At 39.6% G+C, this 22,197-nt stretch overlaps 3 protein-coding genes across 4 annotated transcripts; 1 reads left to right on the top strand and 2 right to left on the bottom strand.

The window, feature by feature from the left end:
- Positions 1-1,400: 1,400 nt before the first annotated feature.
- Positions 1,401-7,109, bottom strand: zdhhc11 (zinc finger DHHC-type containing 11). Its single transcript, XM_050046713.1, has 11 exons — positions 6,840-7,109; positions 5,659-5,877; positions 5,025-5,203; positions 4,051-4,152; positions 3,815-3,939; positions 3,566-3,721; positions 3,362-3,474; positions 3,237-3,286; positions 3,088-3,151; positions 2,922-3,000; positions 1,401-2,566 (listed from the first exon to the last, which is right to left on the bottom strand). Exons 1-11 carry the CDS (start codon positions 6,861-6,863, stop codon positions 2,427-2,429), a joined length of 1,251 nt encoding a protein of 416 aa, XP_049902670.1. The 5' UTR covers positions 6,864-7,109; the 3' UTR covers positions 1,401-2,426.
- Positions 7,110-7,560: 451 nt separating this feature from the next.
- On the bottom strand, positions 7,561-14,311 carry brd9 (bromodomain containing 9). 2 transcript variants are annotated; one of them, XM_050046898.1, is made up of 17 exons: positions 14,148-14,311; positions 13,131-13,351; positions 12,915-13,043; positions 12,677-12,821; positions 12,517-12,574; positions 11,665-11,809; positions 11,430-11,540; positions 10,557-10,744; positions 10,043-10,175; positions 9,828-9,903; positions 9,641-9,736; positions 9,377-9,509; positions 9,181-9,292; positions 8,976-9,032; positions 8,788-8,893; positions 8,243-8,413; positions 7,561-7,994 (listed from the first exon to the last, which is right to left on the bottom strand). In XM_050046898.1, exons 1-17 carry the CDS (start codon positions 14,194-14,196, stop codon positions 7,894-7,896), a joined length of 2,031 nt encoding a protein of 676 aa, XP_049902855.1. In that variant the 5' UTR covers positions 14,197-14,311; the 3' UTR covers positions 7,561-7,893. The 2 variants fall into 2 exon arrangements, with proteins under 2 accessions (XP_049902855.1, XP_049902856.1); XM_050046899.1 differs by having other exon boundaries at positions 10,557-10,702.
- A 5-nt stretch (positions 14,312-14,316) lies between these two features.
- Positions 14,317-21,445, top strand: trip13 (thyroid hormone receptor interactor 13). The gene is made up of 14 exons (XM_050046900.1): positions 14,317-14,453; positions 14,626-14,709; positions 15,110-15,269; positions 15,398-15,524; positions 16,755-16,810; positions 16,907-16,997; positions 17,104-17,176; positions 17,263-17,326; positions 17,418-17,504; positions 17,607-17,713; positions 17,888-18,041; positions 19,980-20,092; positions 20,222-20,291; positions 20,371-21,445. Exons 2-14 carry the CDS (start codon positions 14,636-14,638, stop codon positions 20,464-20,466), a joined length of 1,272 nt encoding a protein of 423 aa, XP_049902857.1. The 5' UTR covers positions 14,317-14,453; positions 14,626-14,635; the 3' UTR covers positions 20,467-21,445.
- The last annotated feature ends 752 nt before the right edge of the window (positions 21,446-22,197 follow it).

The following is a 22,197-nucleotide window of genomic DNA, read 5'->3' as shown; positions in this document are numbered from 1 at the left end:
CAGCAAACCTTCTTGCGACCGCACGTATGGATGTGCCATCCTTGAGGAGCTGGATATAACCTGTGCAACCTGATTGGAATCAGTCAGGTTGAATCAGTCAGGTTGGATAAGGAGAGAGGCCACCACATGAAAAACTATTCTTTTTTGGGGGTTTGTCTTGCTTTTGACCATTAAGAGGGACAAAGCATTAATATTTACACTTGTTTAGTTGTGTAATTATAAAATGGCTAAACTGTCCTTTTTTTCTTCTTCTTCTTCCTCTTTTTTTTTATATACCAATAAACCAATACATTTCACTGTCAGAGGGTGATGCTTGCAGATATTTTTTCCTTTCAGATGTAACAAACAATATAAAGAAGAATTATTACATTATTATGAGATGGAAAGAGACATTATGCTCTGGACCATGGCTCAGTGCTGAACAAGAACACTCTTCAACACAGTACACCACCTATACATGTTGTCATGTCACACTTTACATTATGAAGTGGGATTTGATAACTGAAAATGGCATCATTTGTAGAACATTATCAAATTCAAGCCATTAGAACAAAATTACTAAACAATATTCTTCAATTCAAGGGAGGTCACATCACAGACAGTCCACTCTGAAACAACAGGATTGTGTAAGATCCACTTCAGCTCTGCTCCTATCTACTTGAACACTGACCTACAGCCCTCTAGTGGTGAAAATATGTGACAGCCTACAGATGGACAATCACTACAAGAATACACAGACAACAGGGACTGCTCAGATTACTCACTGAGGAGTACAGAAAGCTGGTGTGAATCGCACAAATGCCACTGACAGCAACTGTCTGGTCTGTAAAAAAGAAAAAAATGTCAATGAAGAGTTTGAGTAGAGATGTAATAGAACAGAATAAAAAACACATACTGTATGTCTAACCTCATTGATGAAATGGCAGTTTCAGCAGCAGCTCAATTCTCCATCGAGGGCCATCACATCCAGCTCAGTAGCTATGAGCATTAATGCCTCCAGGTCCTGTTGATTTAAAATATTGCTGAGCTTCACCTTGAGGAGTAGAGAGGCTCCTTTCACAAGCTTGGTGTCTGGAAACAATACCAGCAACACGGTGGACAATTCTTGTGCATCATCTCCACCTCATCTTTATTTCCCTAGTTGAGTATTCTTCAAATCCTGAACTGTTGAACCTATTCCGCTACCCAACATCACTTGTGATATTACCCTCTAATCTGGCTATGTGTTGTTCTGTTGTCAAATTGTGCGTGTTCAAGGCATGGTCCTCTTCAGAGCTACTTTTCAATGACAGAACGATTTCATTACTGTACCTTCCTGTTGGACTACTGAATGTGCAACACCTTATAATCTTAATACATTCCTCTGTAGACAAGACCATATGATTAGTAGTTAGGATATACATTTTATTTTTACTGAAAATACATTTTTAGGTGACAATCACTTCCCTGAATGTAGCCTCTTGCATTGATCTGTGCAGTGGTGCTTTTTCTATCTTGTATGGCTGAAATAGTGCGAAATACATCAAAACACAGGGCTTTATCTGGATATCAATCTACAGAGACAATGCTTTTGTGTTTAACCCAACATTATTGTCAGGTATAGACCAATCTGTTGCTGATGAATGGATGTTCATAGGCTGCTGGCAAATCCAACTGGTAGATACCTTCAATATTCAGCTTAGAATATAGATAGAAACTTGTAGAAGCTGGAGGTAGCAGGACATTGGCTGTCTATAGTACCACTGTGAGGTTAAATATGATAAAGAAGAAAACTAAATAATGCAGCAAACATGTAAATGTACATGATTTACTATCAAATCTATTTAAAACAGTCACTGAACACAGTTAATAAAAAGGCAACAGAGAGCTGAGGTGTGTGCCCTTTTCAAGCTAGTGTCCGCTCCACTACTTAGTTAGGCAATGTTTTTTGCCATATAAGGCTCTCTCTCTGGCTATCAGATAAAATGACAAGATGCTAAAATTACTGTCAGTACAGTACTTGATATCCATTTGGCTCAGAATATGAACAGTAAACTCCAGTATCCTGTTTCAGCCTTTGAGGAAGATGCCAAAATCCATTAATCTGACTAAGGCTGGTGGAACAGAGACTAACCTGCAAGCTGGGCTGGACTTTGGCTCTCTATGCAAGTCAGTGAGATTAAACAATGCTTTAAATAATTAATTTGTTGTCATAAAACACATAGTGTAGATAAAAAAAACACACACAATGATGAGTCTACATCAAACTGCATACAGAATGTCCACTGGTGAAAACAATGTTCCACGATGTGCATCAAACAGTCCTCTGTCCTCATCAACAATGCTCCATGATTGTGTGGCTCTGTTTTCATGAAGCGTGTCTTCATAATAAATAATTCCTCTAAGCAGAACATCCTGATGCTCCACAATGCAGACATCAGTTACTGCTAAGTATCATCTGAAGTCATGATGGAGCTGCCCAGAGGGTCCTGCACTCCAGGAATGTGGGGAACAGTTTTCATGATGCTGCCCTGAGCCTCTTCAGCGTCAGGCTTCCAGCTTTTGGTGTCGCTCACAGACATTTCCCCTTTAAGACAAAGAAAACAAAAAGAGATAAGTATTATTTACACACTGCATGAACTAATATTCCTTGGTAATCCATACTAATAAACATGACTAACAAAAGTCCCGTAATCTGTATATGATGGGTTTGTATGCACACTTTATTTTCAAGTCATATACAGTGAGTGACCAGAAAAGCATACCCCTGTATGTGTGTAATGTGAAAGTACAGGCGGTACTCTGTGGTGTTGGATTTGTTTTTATTATATTGTATTGCAGTTCTTATATCTTTCTCCTCCATCTTTATAAATGAGGTCACAGAGACACAGAGAGACACAGAGAAAGGTAAACAACTGTGACAAGTGCAGTCAAATACTTACGTGCTGTCTTCTCTGTAGGATTTTCAGTACCATAATGGAAACTATTCTCCTTTTCTGCCGATTTCCCAAAGCTTTCCAACTAAACCAAAACAGATTTTAATGCAATATTACATACATATAAAGCATGTAAGGTAATTCAAAAAAAGTTATGAGTAGACATGCTTACCTCAGTGCATAAGGACCCCGAAAGTCGGCTTGTGAGTGGGCCTTTATCAGCAAACTTGCAGGTACTGCAGGAAAACCACAGTCGCATTAATGCTCTGTAATATCAGCTGTAATAATGGTGTAAAAAGAACTGTAAGGAATTTGTTTTACCCTGAACTCTGCGATAATGCTGACTCACAGTCAATTGAGCTCTCTTGATTCTTTAAAAAAGAAAAAAAAAATTACACCTGTGACAGACATTTGAGTGACAGTGAGAGGTAAAGGACAGGTCTTACCTGTGGTGTCTTGTTATTAACTTTTGCATCTTGTTCATTTCCTGTTTCAATACTTCTGGCTTCTTTTTGACGCCTCCGCTTTACATAATCATATGTGCTTATGCCTTTATAAACTGTAAAGCCAAGAGGAGAACTGTGAGGATTAATGACTGGATGATGGGGAAAGAGCCTGATTCAATGTCTGTCTTGAAGACTGTGACTCACAGAGGTAAAAGTGAAAGCAAAGCAGATGGCCAAGCAGCAGCAGGCAGGTGATGCTCAGCATGGCTGTTATGAAGGCCAATATAAGGAGACCAGCTGAGCTAGTCTTTATGGGTGCTAAAGGTAAAAAGACCAGCCAGGTACCATTCCCCAGCATACCTATAGAACGGAGGAGCAAAATAAGGACATCACACATACAGCTTTTAATGATCAAAGCTGTTTCTAAGACAGCTCTATATTATGATTACTCACTGTGAAACTGTGGGGCGGTCCGTAGGCTGTTTGGATCCAGGTAATGCTGGATAAAAATGAACAAGATGACAGCGAAGAGCAGGAAGACACCCAGTGTAGCAGAGACCAGTGCCACAAAGAAGCACCTGAGGGCAACACACAAAACCTGATGTTATTTTATAAAGCATTCCACATTTCATTTGAACATCAGCCATGAAGTCAGATACAGAAAGCTCACTAGTTCATCCAGAACTTACCAGTAGTTCCTGCCACCCACACAGTTGTTCAGCCATTTGCAATGGTGGTCAAAGTCTTCCACACACTTGTTGCAAGCACTACAGTGTTTTACTTTGGGGCCACTACATGAAAGATTGAAAATGTTAAACAGCATTGGACACAACTTTTTCCATGACTGCCAAATGATATTGTTGTTTACTTAAAGGCATAGTACACTCAAAAATCCAACATACATATTTTGCCTCCTACCTTTGATTTGAGTGTTGGAGATATCAGCTATAGAGATGTCTGCCTTTTCTCAAGTATAATGGAACTAGATGTTACCCGTCTTTTGGTGCCAAAACCACCAAAAAAAATACATTTGAAAAACTCAACAGCAATGTCACTTTCCAGAAATCATGACACGGTTACTGAAAAAATCCACAGACCTTGTTGTGAGCTGTTTCGTGTAGGAACTATTTTCTTTCTACCGAGCTACACCCACCAACTGTATCACTGCACAGAGGGCAGTATGTATTTACTGCTACCTAGCACCACTGAGCTAGGTAATGTTACAGCTAAGCTGAGGAGGACGCCATTTATGATTACATCTCACACTGTCACAAGCACAAGCCTCTCACCAATGAGTAGATGCACTCTTTCTTTATACAGTTGGTGGGGGGTAGTTTGGTAGAAAGAAAATAGGTCCTACATGAAACTGCTCACAACAAGTTCTGTGGAGTATCTTGAGCAACTTGGTCATGATTCCTAGAAAGAGACATTGCTATTGATTTTTCCAAATGTTTTTATTTGCACTTTGAGCACCACTAGCTCCATTATATTCAAGAGAAGGCAGACATCTCTATGGCCAGTATCTCCAACACTCAGCAACTCACACCAAAACAATCTAGATTGATAAATAGCACTACAGGTAAGAGGGAAAATGTGCATTTTTGGTTGTGTGGTGAGCCTCCCCCTAAAAAAGCAAAGTAACATTACTGCTTTAGATACGTACACTTTGACATCACACAGATAACAGTGTAGGTTCTGGATGACGTGTGGTTGCTTCGTCCGGTCAAAAAGCGGCATTGGACTAGAATATTTCTGTTTTGCCCTCACGCTGACATCTGCGGGGTCTATAGACACAGCAGCAATATGTGCGAAAAAGTGTACAACAAATGCTATGCCCGCCAGCTGTACACAACAAGAGTCAAGGAAAATAGCAATAATATGGGGAAAAATACTGCAATATGTCATAATATAGTTCAGAAAAGCAATGAATAAGAAACTGCAAACTGGTGGACACAAGCGGGCCTTTTGTGTAAGACATTAAATCAATTATGAAGAAATCAAGTGTTTTTATGGCTGAGCAAAGCTTCAGTTAAATGAACCAGTGTCGACATCACGCAGCATTCAACATGTGACAAATACACCACTGATTATGTCTTTTGGGCTTAATAGAGACCACAGACACGGAGACAGAGTCACGTCTGGTGTGACTGGAGCCCATACAGACAGCCAACACAACGACATCCTTGTTTTGTCCAGCAGCCCAAACAAAACCGTAGCAGAGACTAATGTTTGCTCCATATTCAAAGCTGAAAGAGCCATTGCTTCACACTTAACAGTCAGCTACGTGTTAAGGATACGGCATAGACCACATGGCTCCACGGCAGGGGCAGAAGAGGGATATAGATGCCAAAGCTGACTATGGCGAGGTAGCTGTACACCAGCCAGCCACCCACTTGGAAAGCCTGAAGGGGCCACGACCATCCGTTCATCCTGGGAGGCTTGGAGGGGACCAGCTCATTTTTACTGCTGCCACGCATGGGAGCTGTGCGTCTCAGCCTTTGACTGAAGCAGTTCATCTAAACAGCAAAAGAGGAAAATAGACACAGTCAATTGAGGAAAAACTTCCCCCAGGCACCTAAAATCATCCATCCACATATTACACATACATGCAAGCCTAGCTCTGGCAGAGTGTGGCTGCATTTGCTGGGGAAATGAGTTAGGAAAATAAGGTGAGCATAATGACAGCAGCCATTAGGGACTCAGAGTGCATTAGGTGAAGCTTGGCACACCTAATACAGCAGCCTCAGGTGGACAAATATCAGGAATACAGTAACACAAGTACCCAGTACAGCCTCCAAAATGACCATAAAGTTGAATCAACACCTTTCTTACCTGTCTCAACAAAAGCTTAACATTACAGCCTTCATGAAGGTAATTTATTGTATTAAACTGCATTACTCTTAAATTACTTAATACACTGGTACAGCTGTGTAATTTGTGGCAGAGGCTATAGATGGTGCCTTATCCACTGCATATAAATAACAAGGGAGATGTTGTGACATAGCCTACAGAAAACAGCTGATCCAGAGTAAAAGTGCTTCATCCGTTTCTCTGTAAAAGGCCTTATAAAAGCACAGGTTTTGCCCCTGGCCTTCCGCCTGACACTACACTGTGCAAAAGTTCATTAAATATAGCAAAAAAACACCTGAAGAGGAAATAACAATGTGTGGGCTTTATGACAAATAACAATGCTTTTATTCCTCACTGCATCAGACACTGACTGAAATTTAATAAACTTCTGGCTGTTGGTGTTCCTGACCGTTGGTTTTAATGTCTGCCTAACTAACGTTAAAGCTCCTACCGTTGGCGAACTGTAAGTTAAAGGTCGTCTGCTTTAACGCTAGCTGACCCCGCATTTTGTGTTAAATTAACAATTCAAACAACATTTATACGGCTTAAAATAAACAACAAGTAATGCCAACTATTACATATAGATAATAGGTGTGTGTGAAGTTGTATACCACGAAGAGTGACTTACTTTTGCCGTTAAAAAAGCGACCATGAGATCAAATCAATATGCTCCTGATGAAATACAGACGGAGATTTCCACCGCTTGATATCCCATGATTAGTTTTTCAGCCAAACATGTGCTTTAAGTAAAATTCACATGGTGAATACAAACAAAAAGCCAGGACAAAGCCAAACGATTGAAAAACACTCGATATAATTGATGAAAAGCTCCTCCGTCCTTGTATTTGTCACCGGAGGACGTGAATCAGAAGTTGAAGTATCAACTCAGTCAGCACTGCAGATCCGAGCGGCGCTATGGAAACTGCTCAGCTGCGCATGCGCGCTGCAGCTCTCTTCAAGATACCCAGCGTTTTTTATTGTGGCCTTTCACAGACTGGATAAGGCGCATGAAGCATGATGCCTGTTTATCAAACTCACAGGCTTTGCAGCTCTTTTGCACACCTTTAGGCTCATGAGAATAAAAATAGGTAGGGGATCTGTTTCTCATGAGAGAAAAAGGGAACAGATGTGCATGACACTTCTGCTTTCAAAAATAAAGCCAAAGTCTGTCATGGCTGTGACTTTCAGCAGGTTTCTCTTGTAACATTATGCTAAATGTAAATGTATTCTACGCGCATATAGCTTTAGTTTCACTTCCCCATTGTGTCTTCCCAAACTGAGACATCCCACAATAGCAAATGTTGCTCAATTACAGCAGGAGTGTGCAGTGCATCTCTACTACAGCTGTATGAACTTATCTCTTTTATTGCAAATGCTCTGAATTTGAATGCATATTTATGGTTGACAGTTCCTTCATTTACATCTGCTCAAACACTGTATGTAATGCAGTTTCTTATTTGCTCATTGAGCCACACACATTTAGAAGTCCAGGTGCAAGCATTTATTTTTTAAGTGTTGCACTCATACAAAAACATAGGATTACATTACATAACAGTCTGTACAATCAGCTTCAGTCTTTAAAACGGGTAAGAGGCTCCTGCTATCTCCAAAGTGTTTGAACAGTCCGAGGCTGAGTACCCAGTGTTGTTAACACCAGGATAACAAAATGGCATTGTGTGTGGTCAGCTGTTGGCTGTGCTCTCTGGCTCTGGAGATTGCAGAAACTCGTAGGGATCATGTACCATTTCAGACTGGTCCCCGACACCCAGGTGCGATGGGCTCCCTGTGGAGAAAAGAAAATATAGTCATGTTGTTGCACTGGTGTTAATGTTTAATGGAAAACAATGAACATTTTAAAGAAAGGTGGAGGTGTAACAATTGTTTGATATCTACCAAAAAGTTGAGCAAAACAGTATTATGGCTTTTAGTAAGCTAATCACAATAATACGTTGTCTAAATTTGATATAAAACACGTTAGCAGTGCTCCTTTCTAAGCATTTAGTTCTTTAGTCTCACTCCTATTGTAGATACCTAAGTGGTGCTGGTCCCTCTCTGATGCATTTGAGAGGGAGGACAGGTTGGACGATGGTCTGGAGCCGACTCTGTCGACCTGAGTCTCCTGGAATTCCTGCATGAGTTTGTCTGCGTCGTCAAAGTGCTGCTGGCCCTCTTCGTTGCCCGGCTCTTTTTTTACTGTTTTACCTGTTAGAGAAAGAAAGAAGATCATTGTAGGACATTTAAGGAACTTAGAACCACAGTTTCAAGCAGAAAAGACAGAGTAGATCATCATATTCAACAATACTCTGATGTGTAAATCAAGTAGTTTGACCGCTGTGTGTTTCAAAATGTTGTAAAAACTCTGCCTGAGCATTTTAATAGGATTAAGATGATTACACGGCTGTAATGCCCTTAACACTGCAACACTTCTTACTCTCTTACTGCGACGAAGGGCCTAATACGGTTAATGCAAGTTTAGCGTTTCCATGGACTTCTCCTTACTACCTTAATTAAGTTATGGCTGGATTATTGGTGTACATGTAAATGCAGCCACTCAGACTACTGATGAGTACAATCACCTAATGAGTTCAGCATGGATATATCCAGAGACATATCAGGATAGTTCTTCATTGACATGAAGTCCAGGACTGAGCCACTCTCTCCCAGGCCAGTGCCATCTGCCATCTGAACAAAAACACAAACCTTCAATTAAACAGTCGGGCAACTCTTTAAATGCACCATCACCTTTTCACAAACTACAACATACCTGCATGTCACAGATGTTGGATTTGGTTTCATCTGGTTTTAGTGTGATGTTTCTTTTCTGAAATGTAAAATAAGTATCATACACATAACAGATCAGAAGCCAGACTGTGGTAGAATTGGTCAAGAAAACCCTAGACACTGAGAGAATGATGAAAGTCATGTGTGTAATAATGTATATTGCTGTATGTTAAGTAAAGATCAGATACCTGTCGGATTTGACCAACAGCTTTAGTGTGATCGTCTGCTGTCATCTTGTCCAGAAGCCTGTCGACCCAGCACTTAGTGACACCTCCACAGCCCTTAACAAACTCCTGTATACTTCGGATGAAAGTGAACGTATTACAAGCTGAAAATAGAGGCAGATTATTTTCACTAGATCAATTTAAAACAAAGTCCCTCTACCTGAGAGCACATTGTACCCCTGTGTCGTCTCCATAGGCTGAATAGAGCGTGTCCACCTCATCGGGTAGCAGATCTGGAAAGATGGAGTTCTTCTGGAGGGTCTGAACGTTATATGCACTGCTCAGAAACGTCACTACACAGTGCAGGAAAAAAAGCATAATCTGTCATAAGCCATAGACTTTGTGGCACATTTTGTAACTGTCATTAATTAGATTAAAATGACTAATGTGAATTAAATCAACAAAAGTGCATGTTAAGCCATACCTTTGTGTCTCCTGTCATCTTTGAAACCCAAGGTTGTTAATCCAGGCAGAAGTTTATTTGACAGAGAACTCAGGTCCACTTTATGAGTCTCCTCTTCTGTAAAATGTAATAATTATTAATTATTATATTAATGTAGTGCAGATCGTTTTTCAAAGATGTTTTAAAGACTAACACAGTGATTACAGACCTTCTGCATCAGGATCAAGCTGATTTACAACATTATATAGAAGAGAACCGTCTTGCTCCTTACGCAGGTAGCCCATCTAAAGACACAAAACAGACAAAATATATTACGCCTTACTGCCACTTTGTCATTTATTGTCATAAAATATACCGTAGCCATATCTGGTAGAAAGAGTGTGTATAGATGAAAATTTGTATACAATAAGCTACTAGGAAAACCTTAGAGTTGGGCATGTATCTGTTGATCCGATCCCGAGCTTCATCTGCAGAATGCTCGACGAGTGCGAGGACGTGCTCTTCTGCTGTACTGTCAGTCAAGCTGCAGGCGTTTCCCTCTGGTTCAAACAGGTAACTGAGACAACAGAAGTGACATGTTATCAGATCATTATATTGACAGGGTGCTGAAACAAAGAACATCAAATGCTTAGAACTTCCCTACTGTTCTTTCTGACTACATTTCATTCCTTAAGGGTCCCATGTGTATGATTTAGTGGAATCTAGCTGTGAGGTTGCAGAGCTGAAACTTGAGCCAGTGTTTGTTTTGTCTGTTCTGGGCTATAAAAGTCTCGTTCTAAGGTAACATTAAAACAACAATTCTTATTTTCAGATTATAAACTAATGAAAACATAGCTATGAATATTATATATCATTTGCCCCTAAATCCTACACACTGGACCTTTAACTAAAAGCAGACAGCCATATTTCATCTGGATATTACAAATAAATAAAATACCTGATGACTTCCTTCATGTCTTTGACTGGTTGTTTCTTGGACTTCTTAGCTGATTCCACTGGTATAGGGATGATCTCTGCTGGAGGTATATCAGCTGCAAGGTCTTCATCTCCCAAAATCGCTGCCTGCTGGGTGAAGTCCATGTCCTGCATGAAAGACATGCTGCGTTTCAGAGCCAAAAGCCGGTCCTGCACACAGGGCAGAGGAAAAGGGGCAACACTTAACTTGACTGCTTAACCGGGGATGTATGGATAAGAGGGGAAATGGAATAGAAGTGGATGGTAAAAAGTTGCTTATGATTACAGTGATGTTTTAAGGCGAAATCTACCCTTAAACAGAATGACATATGAAGTCAAATCATATCATCCAACACTTTCATTTCCAATGCCACTGGGTGATGAGCTTTGGACCTTTGACAACTGTCAATCATGAATGACTTCCTGTCTTGACTTTGTTTGGGTTACTACATCCAACTGAGTTTTGTGTGTGTATTGGGCTCATACTGCTCAGCTGCTGGAAAGTACAAAAAAAATTCAAAATTTAAATGCAAAATTTATGGAAATATATATTGTATGGGAGACTTTCTCTTATGAGGCTTGACACAAGGCAAAGTTGTTTATATGTTGACATATTACACCGACAATATGATCTATTCTATTGAAGTATTTCAGGTTGAGTCAAAATACATGTCTGTAGTGAAATGTTACCTGTAAGAACATGATAAAAAGCTGAGGTGAAACACTAATACAAGTGTCTCAGCAGATTACTTCGGTGAAGTAAAACCGCAAGACAGCTAACGCGGACAAAGATTGTGTCACGAAAAACATCTAGGATAATTCATTTGTTTATTTGTAGTCCATTTGACCTCATTACCTTGCTCATCATCTTGAATCCTGTATGAAGCAGTTTCTTGGCAGCCTTGTAATAGACAGTCTCTGGTCGGTTGTACACCATGGCGTTGTCACACATCAGTTTAAAGTCCGCCTGAAGGCAAAAAGTGTTTCAACGGGTGTGAACCCGAGCTTAGTTTAAACATGTTTATTATAATCCCCAAAGAAATACACAGTCATCATCACAACTCTCTCTTTGTGCTGAAAAGCATCCCTACCTTGAATTCTGTAACCGTGTTGTAGTCATTGTTTCTAATCTTGTCTTTCATGGTGCTGAAGTCCATTGGATGTTTGATGATCATTGAGTAGCCAGGAGCAATGGCATCTGTTACTGGGAATGAGAAGAACCCGTGGGGGTCTTTCCTGCACAGACAAGTGATTCATCATGTTATTTACAGCACCAACCTTTAGATTTGTTTAGACTTGTCTTTTTGAGTGTTCTCATCTGATTGTGCCAGTGCACGTTATCTCTCAGGTCAATATGATCAATATGAATGGATCTTGCTTGTGCTGTAATCTGATGAACCAGACCTCATCAAAATGTGACCTAATTTACATGTGGTGAGATGCTGTCCAAGTGCTGATATCAATTTATGGCTAGTATTACATCAGCAAAGTCACACACAACTTTCCCACCACAGCAGGAACCACCCTCCACTCAAAATAGTAAATACTCAAATAGACTAAAGACCGAAAGCAATGTTTAGTGCACTCTGCAATATTTAGCATGTAGGTGTATGTAGGTGAATGGAACAAACGCAAATTTTGCTATTTTTAGAGTCTTACAGGGTGGTAGAGGGAAGTCATGGAAATTTAAGGGGTGCGTCCTGTAGAAATATATATTTGTTTGTGGAAAAGGGGTTCACCAAAAACATCAGGATTCATCTTGAAGGATCAGAATCAGCTTTATCCTCATCCCTTACTTGACCTTTAGTCTTTATGTTCCTGGATCTTTAAGTATTGACAGGGATCAAGTTTAAAGTCTTAAGGAACAGCACTGTGGCATTCAAAGGACAGGAGGCCAACATTACAGGCAGACACAATAATTAGACTGAATCAGGGTTTCTCACCTCTGCAGCTGCCTCAAAAAGTGCTCCAGTAGTTGCTGACGAGGAGTGGATTCACTTTCTGCATTGAGCAAACATAAAAAATACAGATATTCATGAACACAATTACAAGTGAATAATTGTTAAAACGTTTAATATTGTCCTTATATGAAGGCATTCTTACCTTGTTGTGTTCTGCATGCTCGGACCGGCCTGTCTCCTTGCTGTTCTACTTCCAACTTCACACTGGGGTGGAACTCGTCCACTTCAGGCTCTAGCTCCAGCTCTCTGTCTTTCTCTTTCTCTTTCTTCTTTTTTTTCTCCTCCGGCTGATGAATTACAGTCATGACGTGAGTGACTTTTCAGCAAAATTGTTAAGAATGCACTGATCGTTTATTCAGGCTTAAGGTCAGTTGACTCACCTCTAATCCAATACTTATAGCTTTTGACAATGTGAAAGGTTCAACAGGCACACCAGTATTGGCAGCAGCAGTAGAAGCTGCTGCCTCTGATTCATTCTGCTCTCGCTCTCTCTTCTTCCTCTTCTCCTCCTGTAGTATGAGATGAAAGCTCATGTTTAACTTATAAAGGCATAACAAGCAGGTGCTGTCATCTAGAAAGTTATTTTGTTAACAAACCTTCCGCCGTCTCCTCTCTTCATCATCCACGTATTTGTCTTTGTCCTTCTCAGACTTTTTCTTTTTCTTCTTCTTCTTCTCTTTGTGGCGTTCTCGCTCGTAGTCTGATCTGTCATCGTAGTAGCTGGAGTCATGGCCCGACCCAGAGAGCTCCGTCACCTCACTTCCTCCAACTTTGAGCACAAGCTTCAGGGGCTTCTCAAGAGCCTTGTCCTCATAGTCTACAATGAAAACAAACAACATGAAGGCAACATGACAAGGTGAAAAGTTATAAAGGAGTGGGAGAGTATGTGGAATGATGCTAGCATTGGTATGGAGGGAATACTGTAAGTTTGGTCTGTTACTTAAGATGCCAAAACACTGTTTAATAAAAAAAATAAAAAAATAAAGCTGCTGTATTAGGCTGTAGGTTCTCTGTCTGTAGAGAACTTTCTACTGAATGTTAAACATTGTGTCATTACTTACAAGCCAAGATAACTTACTAATGTGTAACTGACTAACCTCTAATTTCTAAATGATAATACAAAAAAGGAAAATCAGATATAGTATAAGTAACCTTCTATTTTTACTAGGTTATGACTTAGTAGCACAGACAAAAATCAAACATATGCAATTATGTTTGTGTGCATGAGAAATTTGATTTTAGTGTGCTCCAAATTTACTTACACAGAATGGACATAGAGCGACAATATAAACATTAACAAACATCCAAACACACAACATAAACATACAAAACAAAAGTAATACATTCAATGATAACGAACTGTTTAGCTCATGATTTTAGCAGAACATTATATCACCAGCAACCAAAGAGTTAAGAAGAGGGGTGTGCACTTTCTTGGTTGATTAGGGTCGATTTTTACCACAATAAACACTGGAAATCTGCTGTCTTTTCCTGTTGAGCTAGCCAGCTAAGCTAAGCTCAGCTAGCCGGCTAGGCTAAGTTAGCTGGCTAACATAAAGCTAGCTAAAACAAAAGCGGTGCGATATCTAAGAGTAAAAGATGCATTCAAGTACCATCAACTGTTCTCCATTCCGGTTTATGTTTCTTGTGTTTTTTCCCCATTTCTTCGTGGTTAAAACCGAAGCGTTGTGTTTATTCCGGTGATGATGCTACTGCTCGTTTGTAACAAATCTTTACTAAGAAAGCTAGCGACAGGCGGAAGTGATACCCCAAACAAATGTTGTATTTCCGGTGTAGCAAATCAGCGCGCTGAATTCGAGTCGGCTTTTTGACAGCACAGCGGATAGTTTGGATAACTCCTTCGTTACCAGTATTTTGATCGATACACGTTATCAGATTGATAGCGTAAATGTTTTAAGGTATGGTTTCACTTTTGTCGATGTTGCAACTTGTTTAGCTTTACTCATTGAGCGATGTTAGTGTTAGCCGGCTATGTTAGCTAGCTAAAACATCGCCAACTTCACATACGTTGCTAACGTTAACAGAATGCGGCTTTTAAAGCTCTTGAATGTTGCTGTGATGTCCACACAGGTTTACAGGGATGGACGGTGACAGAATGGAGGTGGGAAACCAGAAACAAGACATACATGTTGAGGTCCATGTTAAATCTCACAGGTATGTTCGCTGAGGGTTTAAAACATGATGAGTCCAGATAAAACCACAGAGCATCAGTACAGAAAAGACACGCACGCACACACACACACACACACACACACACACACACACACACACACACACGCTTGAATACAATTTAACTGACCACAGCCTTCAAGGGATTATGTTTTGGGGTATTTGTGTCAGCTGACCATTTAACAACTGAATAAAGATGACATTTTCCAAACATCTACACATGTAGGGAAATGCATTAAGTGACTAAGAGACTAGAAACCGGTATGTATGTTGGCACTGGTAAGGTTTCACCAAATCAGCCAGCACAGGTGGGAAAATAATTTTCCTAATGATATTAAAATGATGTAATTGCATTGTCTTTTTTCCATTCTTATTGACATTTCAGCACAGCTAAAGTGGCTGAGGTGAGGACACATGTTCTGACTCTACTGAGTCGCCACAGCATGGTTTTTGGAAACTACAGATGGACAGAGTTTGATGAAGACTTTCTGCAGAAACACGTGGAGTCTGTGGCGATCGTTGATCTTGAGGAACTTATGACACAGGTCTGTCATTTTGGTTTGCTTTGTGAATGTTCCCCATCATGTATATCATTGGGATTTTTTTCATAACAAAGTAATAATGCTTTGCAGTTGTTTATTCTTTCTTTTTTCATAAACTTTTTTTTCCACAGCCCCTTGATTTGAAGAGCTGCTCCGTCTCCGTTTGCATCTTCACTCTGAATGAGGATGGACCCAGCATGCTCAATTTGGAGGAGGATGAGGAGCTCTCAGCAGCCAATCACTGGTTGCTACCAGCAGGTGACATTACGGAGGATAGCATGTTGAGTAGGACATGCTGCTGAGAAAATCTAGTTTGAGTTATCTTAGCCCGATTTATTTCCAGTTGAAGTCAGACAGATAGGAAAAAGTTAATGCAGGAAGCATTATTATTGTTGTTTTTATTATTATTCAGAGTGTCTTAATGTGATCCTCAACCCAAAATGTCCCTCTCAGAACATAGACCGCAAACTTTAAAAGGAAAAGAACAGTGTAGTACATTGACTCACGTTCCCTGCATGCTTTGATAGCTGTAAAAGTTTGTACCTCTTCATGGAAAACAGATGCTGTGGTCAGCTTAGATTCATGCATTCATGTTGTGCATCTGTATGCTCAGTATGTTAAAAACTGATATATATTTAAACCAAAGTGTAGCTAAATGCACTGGGACTGTCTTGGTCTTCATACATGACAGTCAAGCTCCTGAGTAAACACCTGTGGTAAAAAAAAAAATATGAGTGTTTAGGACATATTAAGAATATGAATTATAGCCCGACAGGTACTTGATTTCTGAGGCAAATATATAGATTTTGATTTTTGAGTTAATAGAAGCTGTTCCCAGCTTATCTGAAACCTAGTTTGGCGCGTCTTTGCCACAATTTCCTGTTAATTACATATACACTGATTTCAGTATATCTGGAATAAGCTATTACTGGCCCATTTATTGGTTTAGTTCTAATATGAATGATTGCTGTAAAAGTAGATAATGCAGCAGGAGTGGTTTGAGAAGTTTTGTGAATTTTTTGTTACTTTTTTCTGCTGTGAAAAAGTTTTTTGGAATCCATCCTAATCACTGTGAAACCACCCTGACCAAAGTGTTTTTTCTCTGTTATGGAGAAAAATACAAATGTTTTATAACTCTCTTTTAAGCTCACAAGGTACAAGTATTCCATATTAATTGATAGATAAAGTCTGGGTCAAGCATTGTCTGCCTCAGAAAAGGCCTTGGCCTTGGCCTTGGCCATGGCCTGGATGATACCGTTTTCATCGAAACTGTGGGCCACTGACTCTCCAGCTTGTTTGTGGATGCAGTTTATTAAATTTTGTCTTTTTATAGGAACTTGCTTAAATTTAGTGTTGGGTATTTCTTGTCCTTTTGTATACATGTTTTATGTTTCAATATTTTAATTTGGAGTATCTATTAGCTTTAGCTCAATACAGTGCAATCTTTGCTTAATATTCCCTTAAAATGGCTTGATTTCTATTTAACAGCTGAATTCCATGGGATTTGGGAGAGTCTGGTGTACGAGAGTGGACTCAAAACCCAGGTAAAAAAATATGGCAGTTGAGAGATGAGAGAGAATGATTACATAACCTTTTCACTTCTTAATGCCAAACTTCACATCGTTCTCATTTCCTTACAGCTCTTAGATTACGTCACGACAACAATTTACTTCTCAGACAAAAATGTTGACAGCAACCTGATTTCATGGAACCGTGTCGTGCTGCTTCACGGTAAATAACTAATGAGGACTGACAGTCTTTTCTAACATTTGAGGTTGTGTGAGAGTTGATGTGTGTAATATAAATGATTTATCACTTTGTGTATGCCCACATTCAGGACCCCCGGGCACAGGGAAAACGTCACTGTGCAAAGCTCTCGCCCAGAAGCTGTCAATCAGACTGTCGAGTCGGTAAGACGATCCTCATTTTAGTGAAACCGCCTAAGCAGCAACTGCACCTGCTCTTTTCATTTCAGAGTACACTCCTCTCCCTGCAGGTATTCTTATGGGCAATTTGTTGAGATAAACAGCCACAGCTTGTTCTCAAAGTGGTTCTCAGAGGTACACCTGGCGCCTTTTTACATCACATTGTTTAACTGGAGGATGTTTGAGAGGGAACTGATATTATTTACATCATGCCTCTTTGTTACAGAGCGGTAAGCTGGTCACGAAGATGTTTCAAAAGATCCAACAACTGATTGATGACAAAGATGCTCTTGTGTTTGTTCTGATTGATGAGGTAAAATCAGAATCTCGGAAATGAACTGGTGGAATCGGTCTCAGGAGGGTCTTTGCTGTGACTAATGCTGCTTCTTTTGTGAACATGTTTTATGGTGGATAGGTGGAGAGTCTGACAGCAGCCAGGAATGCCTGCCAAGCGGGGACAGAGCCCTCGGATGCCATCAGAGTGGTCAACTCCGTACTCACTCAACTAGACCAGATCAAACGGTCAGGAAGCACAATAGTCTCTGTACTCTTTTAAAACCTCTCTCTCATAGTATATGCCATCAGAAGCCTTAGTTTTGCATTCTTACACTTTTTCTTAATTACTGTTTTCACTGTAAAATACTACTTTGTCCTATTTACACAAGTTTGTTTCGACTTTTTGGGCTCATATTTCAGACATTCCAACGTGGTGATCCTGACGACCTCCAACGTGACAGATAAGATAGACTTGGCATTTGTAGACAGAGCTGACATCAAGCAGTACATTGGACCTCCATCCGAGAAGGGCATCTACAACATCTACCTCTCCTGCCTGGAGGAGCTGATGAAGGTGGCCGAACAATTGAGCAACATTACTGTATTTTCATTATTAGCAGTTATTCAAGTCTTTTACTTTCATGTTAAATTTTATTTTTCTCAGAAGAACACTTTATTTCTAGTGGGTAGGATAATTTTACTAGTTTGTATTGGGGATTTTGAAAAACTGAAGGTCAGTATCTTGACACAGGACAGTATTATGGTGGCCATGAGGTGTAAGACTCAGCAAGTAGAGCAGGTCGTCCACTAATCAGCTGCTCCTGTCCACATGTCTGAGTGTTCTCGAGAAAGACACTCGACCTTGAAAACTCGGAATGGTAAAAGGTCAGCAGCTTGGTAAAGCACTTTGGATAAAAGACCCATTCCATGTGACTGAGATCATTTTAATTTTTCCACTGATAGAATGGTGGGGGGGAAAAGCAGGGCAAAAATAAAGTAGAGTGCTGGTCTAATATCAAGAAAACAACTGTAGATTCCAAATAAATCTTTAAACAAATTGATATGTATGAAGCATAACAAAATCTGACTACAGATTTTCATCCTTTTGTTTTCATAAGATACATTTTTTGGGCTCAAAACTGACGTCACTCACCAATTAAGATGCTATTTACATGTGTGTAACATTGCAGTGGAAAATATAAATTATATGTGAAAAGTAATGATTTTAAACTTACTTATCAGCATGCTTCAAAACAGTCATAAGCCAAGGCAGCAGCAGTGCAAAAGCAGTTCTTTAAATATACTAGGGTGAGCTTGAAACCTGGAGCGACATGACTTTTCTTATCCTACTTTCTAAATATTTAAACCTTTGAACCCTGAGCAAATTGGTGTGATTTCTTTCAAAAACATGGGGGAGAAAGGCGATGAGCAGCTTGGTAAGAAATGTCCCACGAATTGCAAAACAAATATTACTTTTTTTAAATTATTTTTAAAAATAGGGGGAAATGAAAAAAGCTAGGGAAAAATTGTATTTGTAATTATTCCTATTACATTTTAAATATTGTTAAAGAATTATTCTTGTTTTTAAGCACTCTTTCCAAGTCATTTTCTTGTTTTTTTGTTTTTAACTCTTCCTTTCTTTCTGTCTTTATTTTTTACTCATTTTCTTGTTTTTAATTTTATTTACTTTGCTAATTTTTTGAGTCATTTCTTCTTTTCATTGCCCATTGCCCTCCTCTCATGTTTTTGAAAAAAAAAACAATCCAATTTGGTCAGGTTTCAAAGGGTTAAAGGAATACTTCACCTGCAAAATGACAATTTGTATATCACTTACTTTCCATGTTACCTTGAATTTGTGAAGAAAACTTTGTTTTTCTCATATGCCTCCCTGGGGAACGGAGAAATCCAAAAACAGAGAAAATTCTTGATGTCTTGGAGTAAAATGGGGCAGAGTTTCACAACAGCAAAACTATATCAAAACATCTGTTCACAAACTCTTACACAACTCATGCAGTATAACCCAAGTCTCATTTATCCAGTCATATGTTCAGTACCTCCCAAACACATGCATTTCCACTATAACATTATGAGGTGTCAATACGAAAGTCTTGCGCAGGCTGAGTAGCGTGCCTGGGCATGCTCAGGGCGTGCTAGTCCTAGTCCTAGTCATGTTTTAGCCAGAATTCATGTGTTTGGGAGGTACTGAGCATACGAATGGGTAAATAAAACTTGGATTATACTGCATGAGTTGAGTGAGAGTTGTTAAATGATGTTTTGATATAGTTTTGCTGCTACTAAACGTGGGTCCCATTTACTTCAATTCATGAAGAATGGTCGCCCCTTTTTAGATTCTTCATTCAGCGTGAAGGCATGCAAAAAAAGGTAGTTCCTCATGAAGTCAACCTAACAAGTGGTGAATAATTGATACACAAATGGTCATTTTGCAGATGAAGTATTCCTTTTAAGTAGAATTCTCCTTATGTCCGTGCGTCATGTTGTTTGATATGTGCAGTGCCAGATCATCTACCCCCGGCAGCAGCTGTTTACCATGTTTGAGCTAGAGACGATGGGCTTTGCGAAGAGCGAGGTGTCCGAACACAGTCTGACCTTGAGGAACATCGCCCTGTGAGTACAGCCTCCCATAATGCAATGGAGCCCAAATCACGCTGTCTCCATGCACCAGTCATAACATCAAGTGGCAGTGAGAACTGAGACAGCCAGAGGCTAATGTTTTGTTTTTCTTTTCATTTCCAGGAAAAGCAAAGGTTTGAGTGGAAGAGCACTCCGGAAGCTACCATTTCTTGCCCATGCGCTGTTTGTAAAGGTAAGTATTTGTTTGTGTTCTACAGAGTGTAGGAAGAAATGAGGCATATAGTCTTTTAACGTTGTTTGCTTGCCTGCAGACACCGGCAGTGACTCTGGAGAGGTTTCTGGAGGCTATGGACCAAGCAGTGGATAAACAGAGGGAGGAGAAAACTAACCTGGTCAACGGTGTCTGAACTCATTACAATGGCCAAAGGCTGACACGTGATTGTTCATGAGCTCTCAATCCCATGTTTATTCGTAGTTTATAAAACTACAACCCTTACATCTTTTTATAAAACGTAATCAGTTCATTTGAGAGAACAATGTTGAATATATTGGCAAGTTACACTGTTTTAACAAAAGCTATCGATAACACAAGTCTTTATTCAGGTAATTCTGTGGGTGCTATGACCTTTAAAGACCAAGTCGGTTTAAATACAGGCAGCTTGGTTTAAGATGGAGGGTGCCAAATGCTTGAATGTTCTGCGTTTACTCTGTTCTTACATCCAAAGTGATATTTTTATGTAACATTCAGCTTTAACCTTCATTCAGCTTTTATTGGTTTCCATGTTAAAGGGGTAGTTCACATTTGCATTGGCATTTATTTAACTGATGCAACTGTGTACACATTAGATGGATTTTATTGCCGATATCCCTTTAGATGGCAAAGTGTTTTTGCTAACTGGTTCATTTCTGTGCATGTTGCTAGCTTACTGAGATACTGCAGGACCTGTTGAATAAGCTAATGTTCATGTAGGATACCAACTTATATTAAAAAAATGTGAACTGTCCTTTTAACATACCATTTTTGTATGTGTTATATGTTTTAAAAGGGATGTTCCTCCTGTACCATAACTTAAAAATGTTGTCTTTGTCCGCTCCTCTTTAAACTCTCTGGATTCATACATTCATTACAACTTTATTTTGTATATAACATTGTAATAAACAATAACATTTATGCTTGTGTGTGGTGTTGACATGCTGCAGATGCATTTTTGGGATTTTAACAAAGCCTTCGGGCCACCACTTGGTGGCGCTCAGTTGCTGTCACACAGGTTTAAACATGGAAAGACTGATTTTATGTAGTGTGTTTTATGACATATGGGATAATGACGATAAGGGCTGAAAGTGAAAATGTCTACAGCAATAAAACCAGGCTGCAGCTGACCTTGAGGCTCTCATATTCGTTATCTAAATAACTGTTGAGTAAAACACTAAACCTCCATAAATATAACATGTGCATCTGCAGATCTGAATTGAGAAAGAGCTCTTGTATTTACCTAGAGTGCAGTTATGCAGTTTCACAGTAGTCTATCTTTATGAGACAGGTTCCTGCAGGAGGACTTGAGGTGAAACTGATTATACTGTCTGTGTGTTGTGCACGTGGCCGCCGCCAATTAGACCTGAAAAACAAAACCGCTGAAAGATGATTCACTTATGAGATGTATCAGTCGTACGCACAGTTTACACGAAGAGATCAGTGGCTCCATTGTTCGTATGAACATGTTTTGCATTCTGTGAATGCTCTGCTGCTTTGCATGTCAGCTGCCGGGTTCAGACAATGTGCCCTTTGTTTGTTGTTGAGCAACAGCTTTTTCACTCCACTTCAAAGGTGGATTCTGTCGGCTGTTCCTGAATGTTAAAAAAGAAAGCAAACAGTGGAGTTCATCTTTGTTCACACACTTCATTCCTGCTCAGTCTTATCACTGTCACCTTTAATGTGACCTCTCTTGGGTGTTCTATTGAACACAGCTTATATTTTGGTGGGAGATCTAATCAAGGCCTTCAAGGGCAGACTTTTTTAAGTATTGGATTTCCCCTCAAAGCACTTAATTCATTTTAACAGTTTTTATCTCTTTAAAGCCACTGTATCCTTTACACTTAATTGTTTGGCGCCTGCTATTTTTATATGTCAATGAAGTTTT

Source organism: Epinephelus moara, chromosome 6, assembly GCF_006386435.1.
Source record: "Epinephelus moara isolate mb chromosome 6, YSFRI_EMoa_1.0, whole genome shotgun sequence".
Lineage (NCBI taxonomy): Eukaryota > Metazoa > Chordata > Actinopteri > Perciformes > Serranidae > Epinephelus > Epinephelus moara.
Note: the sequence above shows the minus strand (reverse complement) of the source record. Positions and strands in the feature narration are given on the sequence as shown.

What these genes read in the sequence shown, in the direction of transcription:
- brd9 (XM_050046898.1), bottom strand. Translation starts at nt 14,196, where the DNA reads ATGGGGAAAAAACACAAGAAACATAAACCGGAATGGAGAACAGTTGAT. An exon ending in AAGAGAGGAGACGGCGGAAG is followed by an intron (nt 13,044 to 13,130) that starts GTTTGTTAACAA and finishes CTCATACTACAG; the next exon opens with GAGGAGAAGAGGAAGAAGAG. An exon ending in GAGGGACCAGCACCACTTAG is followed by an intron (nt 7,995 to 8,242) that starts GTATCTACAATA and finishes TTTTCTCCACAG; the next exon opens with GGAGCCCATCGCACCTGGGT.
- trip13 (XM_050046900.1), top strand. Translation starts at nt 14,636, where the DNA reads ATGGACGGTGACAGAATGGAGGTGGGAAACCAGAAACAAGACATACAT. An exon ending in TCTCAAAGTGGTTCTCAGAG is followed by an intron (nt 17,327 to 17,417) that starts GTACACCTGGCG and finishes TCTTTGTTACAG; the next exon opens with AGCGGTAAGCTGGTCACGAA. An exon ending in GCCTGGAGGAGCTGATGAAG is followed by an intron (nt 18,042 to 19,979) that starts GTGGCCGAACAA and finishes TGATATGTGCAG; the next exon opens with TGCCAGATCATCTACCCCCG.
- zdhhc11 (XM_050046713.1), bottom strand. Translation starts at nt 6,863, where the DNA reads ATGGTCGCTTTTTTAACGGCAAAA. An exon ending in GACCGCCCCACAGTTTCACA is followed by an intron (nt 3,722 to 3,814) that starts GTGAGTAATCAT and finishes TCCGTTCTATAG; the next exon opens with GTATGCTGGGGAATGGTACC. An exon ending in GCATTATCGCAGAGTTCAGG is followed by an intron (nt 3,152 to 3,236) that starts GTAAAACAAATT and finishes GTTTTCCTGCAG; the next exon opens with TACCTGCAAGTTTGCTGATA.